The 15036-nt window shown below is 43.4% G+C and overlaps 1 protein-coding gene across 4 annotated transcripts in view; it reads right to left on the reverse strand.

Moving 5' to 3' along the window:
• The window catches only part of BRD7 (bromodomain containing 7), a 37891-nt gene extending 28439 nt beyond the window's left edge, over positions 1 to 9452 (reverse strand). For all 4 annotated transcript variants that reach the window (XM_067020335.1, XM_059044589.2, XM_059044588.2 and 1 more), the window contains exons 1-2: positions 9107 to 9452; positions 8473 to 8681 (exon numbers count right to left, since the gene is read on the reverse strand). In XM_067020335.1, coding sequence (XP_066876436.1) covers positions 8473 to 8681; positions 9107 to 9155 — 258 coding nt within the window. In that variant the 5' untranslated portion in view covers positions 9156 to 9452. The remainder of the gene's footprint in view (positions 1 to 8472; positions 8682 to 9106) is intronic.
• Between the last annotated feature and the right edge of the window lie 5584 nt (positions 9453 to 15036).

Genomic DNA, 15036 nt, shown 5'->3' on the forward strand with positions numbered 1-15036 from the left:
ACTGAACAAAAATACTAAAGCCATTTAACTTCAGGTAGGAGGGTTTATAATTTCAGTTTATAAAATGGGTTTAAATTCTGGCTTTGCCACTTATTAGTTATTGAGATCATGGATCAACTACATAATTTTTGTGGGGGGACTAATTTCCTCATCCCTGAAACAGACACAACAATACCTACCTCAGAAGAGTGTTTTGAGGATTAAATAAGATACTGTATGTGAATGTTTAGCACAGTGCCTACCTAGCACATGGTGAATATTCATTCATTCATGCATTCAATAAATGAGGTTCTACTGTGTGGGTATTTACTGGTGGATAAACAAACACAGCCCTGCCCTTAGGAAGCCAACAGTGTAAAAAGCCACAGACATCAAACAACTTAGTAAAAGAAACCTAAACAGATTTCAAGGAGAGAATAACTGTTGGGTGAATCTAATTTAGACTGGAGAAGTATGGGGAGGCTTCTATGAAGAAGTAACATCTGAGTTGAGATCTGAAGGAGAGAAAATTTAGCCAGGTTGGGGATGGGAACAGAATTCCAGGGAGAGTAAATATCCTGTGTGTATGAAGGTCTGAGGCAGGAGAGAAAAACAGTGGCTATTTCCATAACTACAAACACACTGCATTTATGTCAGACTAGATTCTAATTTATCCATGACTCAATGGCAAGTTATTTTATTAATTCGTAACACCTCTGAAGTAAATCTCTGCTCATATTATTAATATTATAACACTCATTGCATGTCATAGACACATTTGCCTCTTTCTGGAGTTCCTGGTGGGCAGAGGCCCAAGTCTTGTTCAGCTCTGTACCACCAAGCTCAATAATGCCTAATACATAATATTTGTAGAATTAATCATAAGAGACAGCGTGAAATGGGAACGTGAAAGCATGAGACATAACAGCTGAAGTTCTAGGTACTATCCTTCAGATTGGTCACTTTTGTAGGAGAGATATATATACATAGATATCTGTCTATACTCAAATAATGCTTCCAGTGTACAAAACAATTTCAGAACTTTGCTTTGTTTTAACAGCTGATTTTAGAATTCAACTGAAAAAATCAGTTTTATTACTTTGAAGTTACACCTCATCTTCAGCCCTCGGTTGAGAACTGCATCTGCCACAAAATTTAGCTCTTACCTCTATGATGCTTTCCCCTACTTCCCCAAGGCATAATGAGAAACACTTTCCTCTGGACTCCCAGAACACTTTATTCATACCTCTATTAGAATTTACCAGGCCATGAAGTTTATTTATCCTTTTGGGTCTGATTTCCCAGCCTAACTTTGAGCTCCTGAAGAGTAGGAACTATGTTTTATTTATAATTTGAGTCTAGTGCATCATAGGTTTCTGGTAGATATTTGCTGAATAAACAAACAAATAAATAATCCTTCTATCAGAGGACCAACACTACTCTTATGCCCTTAGTCAGAGTCCTTTCTTCTCTGGGAAGATCTTCTGTGATTAAGAAGACCACCTCAGGGGGCTTCCCTGGTGGAGCAGTGGTTGAGAATCCACCTGTCAAGGCGGAGGACATGGGTTTGAGCCCTCGTCTGGGAAGATCCCACATGCCACGGAGCAATTAAGCCCGTGTGCCACAGCTACTGAGCCTGCGCTCTAGAGCCCGCAGGCCACAACTACTGAAGCCTGTGAGCCTAGAGCTATGCCAGCAACAAGAGAAGCCATTGCAATGAGAAGCCTGCATACCACAACGAAGAGTAGCCCCCGCTCGCCACAACTAGAGAAAGCGTGTGCAGCAATGAAGACCCAATGCAGCCAAAAATAAATAAATAAATAAATAAATTTTTAAAAAGAAAAAAAAAAGAAAGAGGACCACCTCAGGAGGGAACAGCAGAATGGGAAAAAGCGGGGAGGATTTTCTGCCAGCCCAAATAAGCCATAGCAGCCCTGAGACCTTGGGTGTGGCAGATTCATACGAAAGAAATCAATGAATTGTGTTTTGAGAGAATTCCCACTTTGCTCAACAATTACGGTCATTCATTTCTCCTCTCTAGTTATAAGCTACTTTACAGTTAACTCAGCAACAAAATGAGATACTAATAGTACCTAACCCATAAAGCTATTAAGTATTAAAACTGTAAATATAAAGAAGTCAGAGCAATGCCTAGCATATAGTAAATACTCAAATGTTAGTTTTCATGAGTATGTATGCCCCTTGGGACCTAGTATAGTGTTTAATAAAAACGGGAATTTATTGTGTATGAATGTTTTAAATTTTCATTAAAAGTCTTACTTACATCGGGACTTCCCTGGCGTCCAGTGGTTAAGACACCATGCTTACACTGTAGGGGACGCGGGTTTGATCCCTGGTCAGCTAACTAAGATCCCACATTCCACATGCCGCCCGGTGCGGCCGAAAAAAGTAAATAAATAAATAATTTAAAAGTTTTACTTAATTTGAAAAGATATATGCACTCCTATGTTCAGTGCATTATTAATAATAGCCAAGATATGGAAACAATCTGAGTGCCTATCAATGGACGAATGGAAAAAAAAAGATGCATATATACACACACACGTGTTTGTGTGTATATATACATATGTATACATACACGATGAAATATTACTCAGCCATAAAAAAAGACGAAATCTTGCCATTTGCAACAATATGGACGGACCTTGAGGATATTATGCTAAGTGAAACAAGTCAGACAGAGAAAGACAAATATTGTTATGATTCCACCCATATGTGGAGTATAAAAAACAAACAAGAAAACAAAATAAATGAACAAATCAAACAAAAAAACTTTGAACACAAAGATACAAAGCACAGAGTAGTGGTTAACAGAGGGGAAGGTAGGGGAGGGTGAAATGGGTAAAAGGATCAACTGTATGGTGATGGATGGAAACTAAATTTTTGGTGGTGGGCATGCTGTACTGTATACAAAAGTAGAAATATAATACTATACACATGAAACTGATATAATGTTATAAACTAATGTTACATCAATAAAAAATAAAACAAAATTTTACTTAACTCTAGCACTGTGAATAATATCCTATATATTTAATGTTCATGATTTTAAAAAATTTAAAGAAAAATACCTGTCATTTTATTCTGATAACATCCCTAGCAACAGGACTAGCCTAGCTTCTTTAAGCATCTAAACCTGAAGCTGACTTGCAAAGTTGTTAAGACAGAATTTGGGTTAGGATTAGGCTTTTCTGAAGAACAGGTCTGAGTTTCAATGAAAGAATTTAGACCTCTCATCTGAGCTATTTCAATGAAAAGCCTTCTAAGTAGGTCTCCTTACACCCAGTCTCTCTCTACTCTCTTCAATATCTGCTAGATACTGTTAACAGATTACCGTTACTAAGGCTCAACTTTTTATCATTCTTCCACTCAGAAAGTTTTTGACTCTCTACTGCTTACATATTCAAGTTCAAACTCCCCACTCTGACATCTCAACTGCCTCTCAGATCTTATCCCATACTCCTCTTCGCGTATTTTGTGCTTCAAAAAGAGAACTATTTTATGTCCCTTGTACACACCCTCACATTTGCCCACTTTCATGCTATTGTTCTTAGTTCTCCACACGGTGTGCAAGCTTCCTTACGTCTGCAGTAATGTACCATTCTGTTCAGGGATCAGCTTCTCAAGTCAGCATATAAATAAAAAGTGGGTTGTCAGGTTACCTTTGAAAATATCTGAAGTAGCCCATAAAGTATAATACTCATGGCTTTATACATATGATCCTTTATGTTTACTAGTACGATATGAAAAGAATATTTCTACCATACTACAGTAATAGCTCAGAATACATAGCTGACCCCATGTTGACTGTAGTGTTAACATCACTGTACTGTGATTTCTAAAGACTAGAGTTATGCCAGCAGGCAAATTCTTTGCCAACTGCTTGGCATTCAAATGTTTAAGAAAAAAAAAAGCCAACACCCTTTGGTGTTGTGCAGATTATGGTCTGATTAAAACCAAAGCATGGGGACTTCCCTGGCAGTCCAGTGGTTAAGACATCGCCTTCCAATGCAGGGGGTACGGGTTCGATCCCTGGTCAGGGAGCTAAGATCCCACATGACTCGTGGCCAAAAAACCAAAACATAAAACAGCAGCAATATTGTAAAAAATTCAATGAAGACATTAAAAAATGGTCCACATCAAAAAAATCTTAACACCCCCCCCCCGCAAAAAAAAAACCCCTAAAGCATGGTGTGCTCTTAATGCTGTGGTTGGTATTAAATACCACCGCTCTACGGGGAAAAACAATAATCCTATCTATTGGGGCATTTTAAACTAGTATAATCAGAGCCTTCCTACTCAAAAGAAGAATATTCCTTAACTTTATGACATCTTTGAGAAATTACAGGGTTTTGTGTTGTAAGCATCCGTGCTTCCCCAAACTTTATCTTCTCCTTATTTTCCTAAGTAAAAGATTACTGATTTTTATTAGGATATAATACCCCCAACCCCTTCCCTAAACTAAAAGACATTTCCCAGCCTCCCTAGCAGCAAGGGTGGCTAAGTGATTAAGTTCCGGCTAATGAAATATAAGCAGAAGTTATGATGCCTTTTAGAAAAACACTTTAAAAGGGAAAGGGCATGTTTTATCTTTTTCTTGTGCCCTTCCCCCTCTCTGCTACATGAACTGACAGAAGAGTCACCACTTCCTCAGAACCACACATACTCTAGCCCCTTTCAGGCCCACAGGTGTCACACGGCTGACTTACCCCAAGAAAAGACCAGAAGCAACTGCTGTTCCTAAAACTCCCTGGAGATCCAGAGTACAGCTCAGAGAAAAGTGTCCTTCTGAAGTCTCCCTAGCAAAGGAACCCCTCTTCCACCTCCCCAGTCCAGCCTGGACAAAAGGGATAACCCAAAGAGGCTCTAGAGAACCAGTAACACCCCAGAAGTATCCCACAGTCCCTAGCCCTGAGTCCTGGGGAAGTGGGACCTTGGGCAAATTCACTTCAATTCTGAGTTTCCACTTTACCTTCTGTACAATGGAAATCATCCACCTCCCTGCCCTACTCTGCAGGGTGTTATTTCCAAATGAAACTGTGGATGCGAAAGCATCTTAATTTGCAATGAAATAAAAATATATAGGTGGCTAATGATACTTAGAGCCACCGTCAAGAAAGGGCAGAGGGGCAGACTTCCAGGAACCTATCCTGAAGATATCCTTATAAAAGTATACAAAGCGATGTGAACAATGAGGTTCAATGCAGCATTATTTGTAACATTCAAAAGTTATAGAAAATAAAATATGGTACAGCACTATAACCAAATACAATGTAGTTAATAAAAAGATGAGATAATTGATAAAACAAGAAATGAGGAGTATGAGTATATCAGCTGGCATAAATGGTAGTAACTGCCAGAACTAAAACCAGAAGTGGTTAAAAGGGGTTACCTCAACTTCCAGTTAAATGAGATGATGGCTGGGAAAAAAGAGTACAGAAGAGAAGACAGTGGATGAAAGATGTCAACACACTTGGGAGATGAAAGGCAAGTGGAGGAGTCTGCAGATCAGAGAAAGCAAGATACCTCCTGCATGCAAGGAGGGAGACACCTCTGAGAAAAGTTCTAACCCCAGAAACCTGGAAAAGCACAAAACTTTGGCGGCTCCCAATCAAAATGATCAGGTCTCTGTTTAGTGATGTCCACAGTGAAGTCCATCAGCTGACAAACTTTGTCTAGGCACAAAGTATATAATCAGCCTTTTTGTGCTTCACATTTAAATACAAATAGATTACAAACATTCAACAGATAACTAAATGATGCTTTTAACACAAAAGGAAGAGACCAAATAAAACGAAGAACTTGAGGGGAAACAGAGACAGTGCAAGGAGCAAAAAAAAACTTAAAAGAAAAATATCAAAAAAACTCATCAATTAATATTTCAGAGAAATAAAAGATCCTGCACATAAAAACAAGAACAGGATGCTATTAAAACAAGGACAATTAGAAAACATGAAAAAGTTCTTGGAAATTCAAAATACAAGGTCTGAAATAAAATTCAAGAGCAGAGCCAGAAGACAAAGTTTAGGAACTCTCTTTGAAGGAAGAACACAAAAAACAAAGAGGAAAAAGAGGAGGAAAAAACATAAGAAAATTAGAGAATCAGTCCAGTAGTCCAACATCTAAATGGCAGGGGTTCTAGAAAGAGAGAAGAGAGAGAACGGAGGGAAGGAAACTATCACAGAAATACTTCAAGCAAACATCTCAGACCTGAAGGCAAGAATATCCATTGTGCAACAGACCACTGAAGATAAAGGGGAAGATTCTAAACATTTTAAGGGAGCACATACTGGTCATGTACAAAGGACTAAGAATCAGATGACAACAGACTTCTCAATAGCAAATCTAGAAGCTAGAAAACAACACGCAATGCTTTCAAAATTCTGGGAGAAAATTCCCAATTTGGAGTTCCAAGCTGAGTCAAACCATCAATCTACATGAGAAGAGTATATGGGAGTAGAATAAAGATTTTCAAACATGTAAGAACTTACAAAAATCTACCTCCTATGAATGCTTTCTTAGGAAGTTCGTAGAGTTAAGACTCCGCCAGAACAAAGGAGTAAATCAAGAGGAAGACATGGGATCCAGAAAGAATACAAAGGAGGCCTACAGAACTAGTCCAGATTAGAGCAGGAGGGGACAGAGGGCTGCAAGATGGATGTTTCCAAAAAAGGGGAAGTGTCTGACCATGTGAAAAGCAGAAATCAGATGGGTTTTACAAATCTGTTAGAAGTTTCGGAAGAATTAGTTCACGATAACTAAATAAATAAAAGCAATTAATTAACTGGTCAAGATCAGATCTGTATTTGTATTTTCCATTTGTCTCCAGTGAACAATAATTAGAAATAAACACTGAATATTGAGCTGTATCTACACTGGGAGAATGCAGGAAGGGAAATTGGGGGCGTGGAGCAATATAAGGATGCTAATTTAAATTCTTATCTTCTGCAACATGATGTCAGTAAAAGATGTACACATAAATCAGTAAACAGCAATAATAAACCTACATTTAGAAATGGAGATAAACATCCAAAGAAATAAAAAAGTCTGGGAAGTAAAACTCCAGGATGGAGCAGGACACACACCGCTTTTATGTTAAAAGCCTTGTAGTGCTCTTAACATTTTTTTTAATATAATTTTTTTTCAATTGGAGTATAATTGCTTTACAATGTTGTGTTAGTTTCTGCTGTACAACGAAGTGACTCAGCTATATTTATACATATATCCCTTCCCTCTTGGACTTCCCTCCCCCACTCTATCCCCTCAATCTAGGTCATCACAGAGCACCAAGCTGAGCTCCCTGTGCTATACCGCAGGTTCCCACTAGCTATCTATTTCACACATGGTAGTGTATTTATGTCAAACTTACTCGTGAATTACCTTACTCCTAATAGTAAATAATTTTTAATAAATGAAACAAAACTGGTTACCTCTGAAGAGGAAGACTAAATGAGGTACCTGAGTGAGCAAAACTTTTTTCCCTTCCATTCTGTTCACTTCTGTATTACTTGAATTTCTTTAAAAAAAAATCATAGGCATATATGGCTTTTATAGTTTAGGGAAAAAAAACATTAGACAGTTCTATATATTGTCACAATCTAGACAAAGGCAATAAACATTGGGGCAGAAAGGGATATAATTAAGAAATTCCAAAAAGAGAATCTCTAAGATTTAGTGACTTACTGATGTGTTTAATCACATGGACTAGAAATTTCTGTTGTATATATAAATATCAAAAAATTATAAAACTAAACCTACAGAAATCTAGCTTCAAGATCCAGTAACTGATTCAACAAGTCACTTCGTGACAGGTTAGATTTGGGAAGTACACAAGTCTAGGACAATTCCAGGTATGTATTGATCATCCTTGGAAGGCAAGTTAATTATTATTACTATTTTAGCCAGCTTACAAATACAGATGGCAGCTACTTTCTTTTTTACTTTCTATTAACTGCAAATGGTTACGAAAATGCTTATTTTTATCACCAGTGTCATATCTCTTAAAGGTCTCTGATCAAATTATCTCATCAACAGACTCAAACTTTGTTTGAAATTATGAAAGTTGTTCATTATGTATCTGGCATTGCAGTATTTATTTCAGAACAAAATTTGAATCCCAATAGGTGCCATTTACTTTTGAAATGACTATTTTCCACAAACCTCGAACACTGAGGCTTTCTTGAGCATGACTTTTACCTTTCCTAGATGGTAGGAAGCAGCTCCTGAAAATCAGGACTTAAACTGCTCACTCACCTGATGCAACTAAAAGTATAATTAAAGAAAGAGTTGTTGCAACTCACAGGTGATTCATGTTTCTATTCTGTCGTGCTCCTGCTCAAGACAAGTCCGATTTTACAAGCGTTTCAGCATCTCGCTAGACACAAAGAAAATAAAGCAAGGTTGACAGCGGGAGGCGGCAACCCTCAGAAACTGGTACCACCTGCAAAGCTGAAGCAACGCAACGACCTTTACCTTTATTCGTCTCCGTTTTCTCCCCTTTTCCTCCCCTGGAACCTGCTTCTCTCCTTTCTTTCTCTTTTTCCGCTTTCGGTCCTTGTGTTTGTCATGATCGTTTTTGTCTTCTAAGAGGCTGGAGTCGTGCCCGGAGCTGCCCGTGGAGAGCTCGGTGACTTCGCTCCCTCCCACTTTGAGGACCAGCTTCAAGGGCTTCTCTACATACTCTTAAATGAAAGGAAAGGGCTTCAATTAAAGGAGGCCCTCGCGGGGCAGTATCCACAACGAAGTGACCGCTGGACGGGAGAGGAGGAGGCGCACAGGCCGAGGCGGCCCGGGGCACGCAGTGGGCGCCCCACGAAGCACCTGTTGAATGACAGGCACTCGCCGAGTGGACGCCCCGAACGTTCCCGGGCCGCCTCACACCTCTCAACGAGAGACCCGCGCGGGTCGGGGGTCCCGGGTTCGAATGCCGCCCTCGCCTGGGGTCTGCGCGGCTCAGACGGGCCGCGCCCCCTTCGCGGGTCCAGTCCTGCCCGCGGGAGGTGCGGCCCCTGGCCCGCCTCGGACGCTCGAGGGTAGTCTCGAAGGCTTGAAAACCCCACCGAGCCACCGCGGGCTCGCCGCCCCCCCACCGCGGCCCACTCTTTACCCTCGTAGAGGTGTTTCTCCGACTTGTGCTTCTTGTGCTTCTTGCCCATGTCCGACCGGGCCCCGGTGCCCGCCCCCCGCGCCAGGCCCAGGCCGTGCGGCGCCGCTTCCGGTCCGGGCCAGGCGAGCGGAGGGCGGGAGCGGGGCCCACGAGACCCCGCGCCTCGAGGCAGGGGTACGGCGTGCGCCGAACGGCGCGAGGCCTCTCACGAAGAGACCCAGCAGCGCCCGAGCGCGCGAGACCCAGCCAGAGCCCGAGAGCGGCTGCGGGTCGGCGAGCGGCCGGCGGAGGCGGGAGAGAGGACCTGCCGCGCGCGCAGAGAGCGGCCGGCTGCGCGTGGCGGCCCCTGATGGCTGGAGGTGGCTCTGCAGCCTGCGTCCCGGGGGCGGAGTCAGGCCCGGGGGCGGGGCCAGGGTGAGATTCACCACTCTGAAACTCCCTTTTTCCTCCTTCATCTCCCTATCTTCCTCTTCATCTCTCTCTCTTCCTTCCCTCCCTTGATGCCTTCCCTCCCTCCCTCCTTCTCGCCCCTCCTTCCTTTCTTTTTCTTTTCATCACCCTTCCTCCTTTCCTGAATCCTCCCTTTTATCCCACTTTTCCTAGCTTCTATCTTCCCTTTAACAGTATTGAACCCTGCACTGGATGCCAGATCCAGCAAATCCAGCACCTTGGTAACTGAAGGATTGTAACTTAAAAAACAACAACAACAGAAAACTTATGTGATGATATGTAAAGGCCTCCAAGACCTTAATTAAAACAACATCAACAAAGTATGGAGCAGAGTGTATTTGGTAAGATGCATTTATGGAAATAAATGTTGTCATCTGGATTAAAAGGCTGTGATGGATACACAAGAACTGTTAACAGTGGTTATCTCAGGTGAATAGGACTGGAGGTGGAGTGGATTGGTTTAGTTTTATGCTTCTCTGTATGGTTTGAAAATTTTCTCATGTGCATGTTTAATTTTTTCGAAATAAAAAGAAAGAAAATTTAGAAATTAGATTGGAAAAATGATGAAAATATATCTGGATCCACACCAAGTGGGGGTCCGGACTAACACTATTGCTCAGTAGATGGATGTCCACTCCTCAATCCTGTTTTAAGCCCCTCTTCTCATTCACTTTTATCCTTAGATGCTGAGCCTTACTGGTGAGATGAATTATTCACATTTTTGCTCACTGGCATTTACCTAAATAAAATGTTAAGGTGTGTTTAAGATAGCACATCCAGGGATTATGGCTGCAGAGAAACAAAATGATGTTGATACTTTTCTACATGACAACCTTGTAAGGTAGGAAGGGCAGAAATATTCTTATTCCCATATTACAGATGAGGAAATACCAGAGATATTTTTCTGGATACCCAGAGAAATTAAGTAAGTTGCCAGTTAGTGGTAGAGCGAGGCTTCAAATCCAGGTTTTCTGAATCTGAATCATAAGCTTGTGAACCTGATGAAGGAGGTCTTGATTGTCTCTACCTTTAGAGTTACAGTGCCCTGTTTGTTTCAGATAAACCTATAATCACAGCTTGCTCTCAAGAAAGGAGCTGACATTAGTCATTTATACTTGTGTACGAGTTTGGACCTCTGGATTACTTCTCCCAGGAAGATCTGTAGCTTTAACTTGAAGTGCAGTGGTGAAGTGGTAGACTTGTAATTCAGAGCCCTATGGTTGGATAATGACAGAAATCCAGTTTGAATTATTTCAAGTAAATAAATAGATGTATTGGGTCACATGTCCAGGAAGGACAGGAGTAAAGGTCATCTGAAGAAAGATGGGAACCAGGGATTTGATGCTGTGAGGTCTCTTTCTCTTTCTTTGTCTCATCCCTTGGGCTCCATTTTTGGGGGCTCCATTTTTTTCCCCCTACATAGCTGAAAACACAGTTACCAGCAGCTGTATCCTGACCAATTGGGAAATGGGTCTCTTTCTTCCCTGTCAGCTTCACCCAGGAAAAAATTTCAGGGGAGGGCTCTGACTGGCTTGGCTTGGGTCACATGTTTTATAGGCAAGGGAATGGGAGATTGATCCAGCTTGGATACCAAGTTCACCCCTTTGGCCAAGAGGAGTTAGAGTCTATGACTGGCGGTCTCCACCAGACTCCGGTGATTAGTCAGTGAAGATGAGATTCCTTTAGAGGAGGGGAGCTGCTTTTTCACAAAGGCTAAGAGTTTGTGTCTGTTAGCTCCCTGTAACAAGCCTCTCTGGCATCTGTGAGGTGGATGTCAGAGGCGAGCAAGAGGGGTGTTGGAGAAGGGAACCTCTGTTGCTCTGAAATCAAGCCACCAAAGCCCCCTAAGTAACAGAGCAAAGCTTGGTTTCAGCTTTTCAACTACTGGCTATATCTATCTGTTTTTGCTTTAAGGAGAACTGCTATGCCAGCTCCCCCTATGGGTCTGGCCTCCACTGTGGAGTGGGTCTGGCCTCACTCCAGGCTGAACCTGTGAGTTTTCCTGCCTTCTCGTCATCACCCAGTATGCTCCCCCAGGGCAGGGTTTGGTCTGGGGAGCACAGGACCTTTGTGTCCATAGCACCCAGCACAGTGACCATTACTCTGCAAAGGCCCCTCAGAACTAGCTCACTGTGTGTGTGTGTGTGTGTGTGTGTGTGTGTGTGTGTGTGTGTGTGTCTTCCCTCTGAGCACACTGTGATGGAGGGAAAGGGTCCAGTTAACTCATTTACATTAGGGAGTTGTTAGTAATTTTCCTCCTTTCCTCAACAGAGATCTTACCTAGGTCCCAAAGTATTGACAGCAGTGAAAAGTGAGTAAGAAGCTGAAGCAGAGAACACTTCACAGAAAAACGTTCCTGGGAGATAGAAACCTCAACTCATCTACTTTTTTATTCCCAGCCCAAGGATAGTGCCTCGTACCTAAAAGGCACCAGAAAGTTCTAGTTGAAGTGAACATGTTAGAGTCAGGCAGAGTCTAAAATGACCCCTCAAGATTCCTCCCTCCTGGTAGTCACTTCTGCCAATTGACCGTGGACTGGCCTAGAGACTTACTTCTGACCACAGAATATGGCAAAAGTGATGAGATGTCACTTCTGTGATTTGGTTCCAGAAGATTGTGACTTTTCGTCTTGTTAGCCAACTCTATTGTCTTCTTGGCTCGTGTGCTTCGGTGAAGCAAGCTGCCATTTTGGATAGGCTCACGTGCAAGGAATGGAGGGCAGGCTCTAACCAATACCCCGTAAGAGCTGAGGCTGTCAGTCCAGCAGCCCTTGAGCCATTGGTCCTGCCAACAACCACCTGAGCTTCAAAGTGAATCCTTTCTCAGTGGAGCATTCAGATGAGACCTCAGCTCTGGCTCACACCTTGATTACAGACTTGGAGAGACCCCAAAGCAGAAGACCCAGGGAAACTATGCTCAGACTCATGACCCACAGGAACTGTAAGATAATAAATATATGTTTACTTAAACCACCAAGTCTTAGTGTAATTTGTTATATAGTATTTGTATAAAAAGTTTATACAAATAAGGTTTCCGAGCCTATTACATATGTCAATCAGAAGGACTGAAATGACAGAAACTGAGCAATTGCCTTTGCAGGGGACTTGGCTAGAGTGTTACCCACTCTGCTATCCCCTTTTATCCTCTTCTAGGTGGGTGAGAAGAGCACTCTTATCCCTGTCCCACAGGTGAGGAAACTGAGGCCTGGAGAAGTCAGGTGGTTTATCCAAGGTCACACAGCTTGCCTGTCTGGGATCTGAATCCTTGTCTGCCTACCTCCAAACCCCACATTCTAACCATTAGGTCACACTGCTCTTCAAAAAGAGGGTCAGATAATATCCAAAGTCCCTTCCTGAATGTTTGGAGTAGCGTTAGATGAAAACAAATTCCAGAAGAAGATGCATATACTCACATAAATGTGTAGAAATGGATGTTTGTGCCTTGAAAAGGATCAGAAGGTAAGTTGAAGAATGGAAATAGTTTTGCTGTTATGGAACAAGGGGTCGTTGACTAATAAAAGATGACTGCTTGACTTGATGGACCAGCTCTCTAATGGCCAAACTTCAGTTTTGTTTTGTTTTTCTTAGTATTTATTTATTTTTTTGGCTGCGTCGGGTCTTAGTTGTGGTATGTGGGCTCTTTCCTTGTGGCGCGTGGGCTTCTGTCTAGTTGTGGCAAACAGGCTCTAGAGCGTGAGGGCTTAGTTGCCCCGTGGCATGTGGGAATCTTAGTTCCCCGACCAGGGATCGAACCCGCATCCCCTGCATTGGAAGGTGGATTCTTAACCACTGGACCACCAGAGAAGTCCCCAAACTTCAGGTTTTATGAGACCCGTGTAAGGGCCTGGTTCTGACTTGGGCTGCAAGGGGAGGCTCCTTGCCAGCAGCTGGTCACCCCTCATAAGGAGAGGGAGCTTCTCTCTCGTGCATCCTTATTGGTGGAAGAAGAGGAGCACAATGGGAGAGGACAAGGCTGGCTCTGTACCTTGCTTAGTCCCACCCAGCAGCTTCCTACATCTGTGGGCCTCTGTCACTTCCCTTGCAGCCTGGTTTGCTGCACCTCCATCGTGGAGGCTGAATGGATGCTTCTCTTTCCAAGGTGGACTGGCTTGATGCATTTCACCAGATTCCTAGAACACAGCCCCTGATGCTTTGGGCGTGAAAAACTGCTGTGACACTTGTTGAGCATCTGCTGTGCACTCACCAGCCTGGACCCTTCCTCAGTGTCCTCCCTGCAGCACCCAGAGGAGGAGATAGCATGTCCATCTTACAGAGGCAGCATCAGGACCAGACAGGAGCCACCTATGTTACACAGCTAGAGGGTGGAAGTCAGAATCAAAACACCGAGAGTGAGACCTGGTGTAGAGTAAGTGCTCAGTAAATGTCAGCAGCTAGCATTAATTTTTTAAAATAAATTTATTTACTTGTTTACTTGTGGCTGCATTGGGTCTTCATCGCTGCAGGCGGGCTTTCTCTAGTTGCGGCTAGTGGTGGCTACTCTTTGTTGCGGTGCGCGGGCTTCTCATTGCAGTGGCTTCTCTTGTTGCGGAGCACAGGCTGTAGGCGTGTGGGCTCCAGTAGTTGTGGCCCACAGGCTCAGTAGTTGCGGCTTGCGGGCTCATTAGTTGTGGCTCACGGGCTCTAGAGCACAGGCTCAGTAGTTGTGGTGCACAGGCTTAGTTGCTCCGCAGCATGTGGGATCTTCCCAGACCAGGGCTGGAACCTGTGTCCCCTGCATTGGCAGGCGGATTCTTAACCACTGAGCCACCAGGGAAGTCCTAATTTTAAAATATTCTATGATCCTTTAAAAACGTGATTCAGATAATGTCACTCTCCTGCTCAAAACTGTCTGGTACCTCTCCATCTTCCTCAGAGTCAAAGCCAAACCCTTACCTTGGCTTTCCGGGCCTGATCTGGCCTCATTATCTCTCTAGCCCCACTTCTTCTCCCTATCACCGTGGCTGGGCCACACCGGCCTCCTCACTTGTTCGGACACACCCAGGACCACAACCTCTGCTCTTCCCTGTGCCTGGAATACTCTCCCCTCAGCTCCTGGCCTGGCTCCCGCCCTTGGGTCCTTCTGGGCTCCAGGGTGACTGCCTGAGCAGCACTTCTGACTCAGCCCCGTGTGGCTTTGCTTGTCTTTGTGGAGTTACGTATCAGTTACCCTTCTGTGTGTGTCTTTGTCCACTCTCTCCACTGGACTCCCAGCTCCTTGGGGACAGGGACTGGGTCTGTCTCCCTTACACTGTGTCCTCTGCACCTAGCACAGTGCCAGGCTCAGCGCAGGCCCTCAAGAAATATTTGTTGGATGATGGAATGAATAATTAACACTGTTTTGTGAGATGATTCCCCCCGCTCTGTCCTCCCCAAGGGTCTTTTAGTTGGGGACAGGAGGTAACTGGTGGCCTCTGGGAGAATCTGAGAAGGAGGAGGAGGAGAGAGGCACCGGGGAAGGCTGGCCACTGGGGGGTGTGGCAT

The sequence above is a fragment of the Kogia breviceps genome, chromosome 18 (genome assembly GCF_026419965.1).
Source record: "Kogia breviceps isolate mKogBre1 chromosome 18, mKogBre1 haplotype 1, whole genome shotgun sequence".
In the NCBI taxonomy this organism is placed as follows: Eukaryota; Metazoa; Chordata; class Mammalia; order Artiodactyla; family Physeteridae; genus Kogia; species Kogia breviceps.